The following is a 5,224-nucleotide window of genomic DNA, read 5'->3' on the forward strand; positions in this document are numbered from 1 at the left end:
TCTGCAGGAGGGAGCCGTGACCAAGCTGAAGGTATCCACATAGGCTGAATGAGGGAGGTTGGATTTTACTGACAGGTTATTGAAGGTCATTGTATAAAATCCACTGCCACTAGATCTCGCACTAAAGCGCCGGCATCTCCGAGCAAACCAGCGGAGCAACACCTGAGCAGACTCCATTAAAACCAGTGATTTTACCTGCAGATAATCCAGCTCTGGTTTGATCAAACAGATCCTTAATAAACTGATGTAGATGATAGAAACGCTTTCAGTCACTCTCCTGCACTGACAGAGGCAGAGCGGGTCGACCACCACCGGAAGGTTGGCGGTCGATCCTCGGCTCCTCACGCTGCATGTCCAAGTGTCCTTGAGCAAGACAATGAACCCCAAATTGCTCCTGATGCTGTGTATTGGTGTGTGTGAGTGTGTGTGAATGAGTAGTTTCCTTTGTAGTGAACTGTCAGTGCCATCAGTGTATGAATGTGTGGCATGTAGTGCACAGCGCATCGAAAAGACTAGAAAGGTGTATAAGTACAGTCCATTTACCATTTAACACGCCCACATGGCCAGCCTAGCTTTGTCAACAAACCACAGAGAGGCTCCAGTAGCAACACAGGCAAAGGGACAGCGCTATGACTCCACTGTATGTTTACATAGCAAACAGCTAGCTGCTGTACTCGTGTTCTCATGTCACCTTTAAAGTTTGCTAATCCACTGTATAAAGTGTAATAGTCCTCAAAACTATCTGACATGTAAATCAAATGTATGGATTAGTCCTGATATTCTGAAAGGGCAAGAATAATGTACTCTGTGTGTGTGTGCAGGTTGAGAGGGCCCCGGAGCCGGCCCCAGCAGCCGGAGGCCTGGGTCTGAGCATGTCACTGGCCCAGGCCAAAGAGAGAGCCCGTCAGAAACGAGCCGCCAAGAAAGCCCCGACCATGGACTGGAGCAAGAGGAACGAACTGTTCAGCAACTTGTAAACGACATCGTCTTCATCTTCATCTTCATCATCAGGTCCACCACTCCCAGACCGCCTGTACCGCCCTGTGTCTGTCCTCTGGCTTTAGTTTTTACGTTGCCACACTGAATGACAAAGACACAGTGTTCATTTAGAACATTATAAACTCCCCTGTTAAACAGTATTATATGATGATTTTATTTGTTTTAATTTAGGGTCTTGCCACTTTTCTTTCATGTTTAAATGATGCCGGAGTCACACAGGAATGAATGTTAATATATTAAAAAGAATGTTAAAAAGAAAAAAAATAGTAATGTACAGTTTCTCACATAAAAAGGACCATGTAAGGACTAATGGGGCATAGGGAAATATAACCTATTGGCAGATCAACAGTTTAAATGAATGTCAGGATCAACAATGCTGAATAACCATTCCATGACAATCTGTTTTCCTGTTGGGACACTGTTTGAGCAACATCATCTTAAGATGGTTGAAGGGACTTTTATTGAGTTTTTATTGAGATGAAAGCTCTGGTAGCCTTACTGGAAACACTTCATGTCTGTCCAGTTGTCATTCCCTCCAGGGTTTCTGTCATGATATATGATTCAAGGAAATTACAGATTATTTTTTTCATGTTGCTCGATACAATTTGTACATACACAAATAAATAATTTTAAGAAGACATTTTATTTTGACTGACTGAGAGAAATGATGCTCCTTGCTAGGTTGTGTTGATTCTGCTTGCAGGAATTCAAAGCTGCACCGTTTGGTCCGAGTATCGACTACACTTGACACTTTTATCATGTGAAAGTATGCAGCTGTACTGATGTTGGCTCTGTGCTGTACAATGTATTGAGCTTGACAAATATAACATTTGGATCAAATGAAATTAAGTTGTAATGTTGATTTCTTGACCTTTTTTATTTTCCTCCAGTCTTTCCTCTTGTACCTGTAGATTCATAAAGCTTTAGAGGAAATGTATGGAAAGCCAGGCAGGCCAAAACTTGCACTCAATCATGTCTTTCCATTTGACCACATTAAAAACCCACCTTTGCTTTCCTCAGTACAAATTCTCCTTTTAATGATTTTCAGGATGATACAGAATTCAGTTGAAACATTATTAAAAAGTAACAGGCAACCATCAGAATAGAACAGAGGAACCAATAGTGCTAAAACTTTGTTTTTATGTCAAAATGCCGTACACATCTAAATCTTAAAAACATGCTAACACCCTGATTTTGTAACAGTGCACCCAAATCTCCTCCCTGCAAAACTTTGGGAAGAACTTTGAGTGCTGTTTAAAAGAAAATCAGAGTGCATTTGTGAGGACAGATGTTGGTTGAAAGATGGCTTTTCTTTACTGGCCTCAAAAACAAGAATATGGCTCACAAACATTCAACCACACAGCAAGTGTTTGGCATGGGTCAATGACAGAGTCAGAGTAAGAATAAAAGCATCTTTTTGTGCAGTGAATACTCTATAAGGTGTGTAAAGAAGAACAGAAATGAAAGTGAAGAAGTAAAATGTAACAAATTCAGAGTTTTGGGGACAAGTTAAGGGACAATAAGAAAACAACAGTTCCGTAAATCCAAACTCAACTTACAGTCCCTTTGAAACAGAAACCGGCTGTAACACTGACGATCCTGAACAACTCTCCTGTTCACTCTGGGTTTATTGATCCAACTTGTGCACGTGGAAGACGCTGGGTTTTATCACATATTCAATGAGACAGAATGAAACTGTTGGCCAATTCATTCAAAGTAATTCATTACAACAGTAAAAAGTTATTATTCAATTACGTAAAAAAAGGGACAAAGCCAGAGTTAACCCCAAAATTAGCGGGAGGTCCCTGTTGCTCTACGGAGTCTGGAGTGTGCCGCAATAACTTAACTGATGTTTTGTAAAACTTATAGAATAAAAAGACAATAATTCTATTTTCTCTAATTCTGTCTCTAAATTACCAATAATATTATATAAAAAATGACAGTTACAATTTTAATTTAATTATTGCATCAGTTTAAAGACGACTCTTTTAATTACAGACATGTAAGCAGCGAGTCCAACCAACAGCTGGATCTCTGACTGGCCAGCTGGTATATGTTGGCCGAAGTGTAGCCAATCAGAGCTCCTTTTAGGGGACACACTGCTCACACGTCTTCGCAAGCAATAACAGAATGGAAATGTTTAAACTGAGGGCTTCAGCATGCACACTACGCAGGGATTCACAGCGCACACACACACTGCACACACACACTGCGCACACACACTGCGAACCGAGCTTGGGTTTTACTTTGACTTTTATAATGTGTTGTTTAAATGTTATTTTAATTCATAGATTTACAAAAGCATTTTAAAAATGTTAATCTATTAATTGATTCTTATTAAACAAACATCTTGTTCCAGTGGCAGTCTCCAGACTCCTCTATACAGACTAATCTCTTCCAGTGTTCAGTCACTTTAAAATAATGAACTAGGCTCTTTCAGAACGACCCTACTTGAAATGCTTTGTAATAGACCACGGTTGAAATGTTCAAAAGCATCTCCCATTCTTTGGAAACGGCACCCTTACATTAAATTCACTTCATAGCACCCTGAGGCGAGCTGTAAAACCCTCCAAACTGTGAGTGGGAGGTGGTCTGAGCTCAATAATGCTTTAAAGAAAGGATGTTACCCCTTAATGTGCCTCCTGAAGAGGATAAAAGACTTTGGTAAAAACATGTAAAATCAGATCTAGTACATACAGTACATATGGAATATGCTGCTTTTAATACAATAAACAATATTTTCCCCTCGTTATAGACAATAAGCAGCAAAATATATAACAGTAATGCTAATATACACTAGAATGATTCCACCAGTCAATAAGAACTCCATTTGTTAAAAAACAAACATAGAAGTATAAATATACTCAGTATAAAGATATCTGACTACACACGTACACAGTGCCACCATAGACTTGTCTATACATTTACAGGTAACATGAACAAAATGGACCCTCATTCCCTTTAGTGATAATATGCTGAACACACACAGAGACATCTGGCAGCTGCTGTTTGTTGTTGCTCCAATAACATTCCCAGGTGTGTGTCCTAAGGCGAAGTGCTCGCGTTGATAAACTGGGCAATATTGAGGAAAAGTTGTGCAGGAAATCCTCAAATGTGCACTTACTGAGTCATCCAGAGTCCAGAGGAGGTGGAGGCCTCCGCTGTCTCTGTTCTTACCGACATCAAAGGTTCATCTCTCCTGTTCGCTGGCTTCTCTCCATTTGTTTTTGTCTGTCGCTCTGTCTTAAGAGAGGAACTCTGTCCATGTGAGTTTCAGGATGTCACTCCAACATAGCGTCCAGCTGGTCAGCAAGGTCATCAAACATGTTGCCGATGTCATCCAGAATGTTTCCTGCTGCCTTCACTGTGCTGCTGCCACTGGGAAACAGACGGGACAGTGTTACAGGCCTAACCAGACAGTATGGAGTCACAAACAAGTCATGGAGTGCTTTGTTTGTTTCTTCAATAGAACTTTTTCACAGCAGCCATTTGGACATGAAACAGTAGGGTAAACACTGCTGTTACCAATGATACTAATGGACGCTTCCTAAGTGCTGCCCCTTTTGGCTCTGGGCTCCAGTAACAGTTGAGCTCCTATAGACTCTATGTTGAAAAGACAACCAAACTTTGATGATGGTTAAGAGATAAAAGCGACAGTCACATCTTAAGTTAGCTAATGTTAGCAAAACGCTAGTAAACTAACTAGCTAATGTACATTCTCATTAGCTAGCTAGTTACATCTCACAGCTAATGTTAACGCTTGCTACCTAGCTAATTCAACCAACTGTCAGCTAGCCAGTGTATTGTTAACATTACCTAACTTAACATGTGACCTAAGATATGTCACTTTTATCTTTTACAGTACAGGAAAGAGTTAGCGAGGTTCTGACTGATTGAAGCACAGGCCAAAAAGGGGCGGGACTAAGAAAATAACAGTTATAGGTCTGCAACTAACTATTACTGTCATTACTGATTAATCTGATGACCATTTTCCTGATTAATTAGTTAATTAGTTATTTGGTCCATAACATGTCAGAAAATGGTGAAAAATGATAAAATAATAACCCAAAGATATTCAGTTTACTGTCATAGATGACTAAATATTCACATTGGAGAAGCTAAAATCAGAGAATTTGGACATTTTTTATTAAATTAAACAAATATTGCTGATGGTTTTAATAGTTGACAACTAAACAACTAATCGTTGCAGCTCTATTCAGTTATG

General features: G+C 39.8%; 2 protein-coding genes across 2 annotated transcripts in view; one reads left to right on the forward strand and one right to left on the reverse strand.

Annotated features, from left to right (window-relative positions):
* Positions 1-1,245, forward strand: part of LOC118334286 (Na(+)/H(+) exchange regulatory cofactor NHE-RF1-like) — a 30,460-nt gene extending 29,215 nt beyond the window's left edge. Inside the window, 1 exon segment of the mRNA XM_035670136.1 lies at positions 822-1,245. Within this exon segment, the coding sequence (XP_035526029.1) occupies positions 822-977 (156 nt within the window). The 3' untranslated portion in view covers positions 978-1,245.
* Positions 1,246-1,940: 695 nt separating this feature from the next.
* Positions 1,941-5,224, reverse strand: part of LOC118334297 (caskin-2-like) — a 32,819-nt gene continuing 29,535 nt past the window's right edge. The window contains exon 21 of the mRNA XM_035670147.1: positions 1,941-4,377. Within this exon, the coding sequence (XP_035526040.1) occupies positions 4,281-4,377 (97 nt within the window). The 3' untranslated portion in view covers positions 1,941-4,280. The remainder of the gene's footprint in view (positions 4,378-5,224) is intronic.

Source organism: Morone saxatilis, unplaced genomic scaffold (genome assembly GCF_004916995.1).
Source record: "Morone saxatilis isolate NCDOM2014 unplaced genomic scaffold, NCSU_SB_2.0 Contig1, whole genome shotgun sequence".
Classification (NCBI taxonomy): domain Eukaryota; kingdom Metazoa; phylum Chordata; class Actinopteri; family Moronidae; genus Morone; species Morone saxatilis.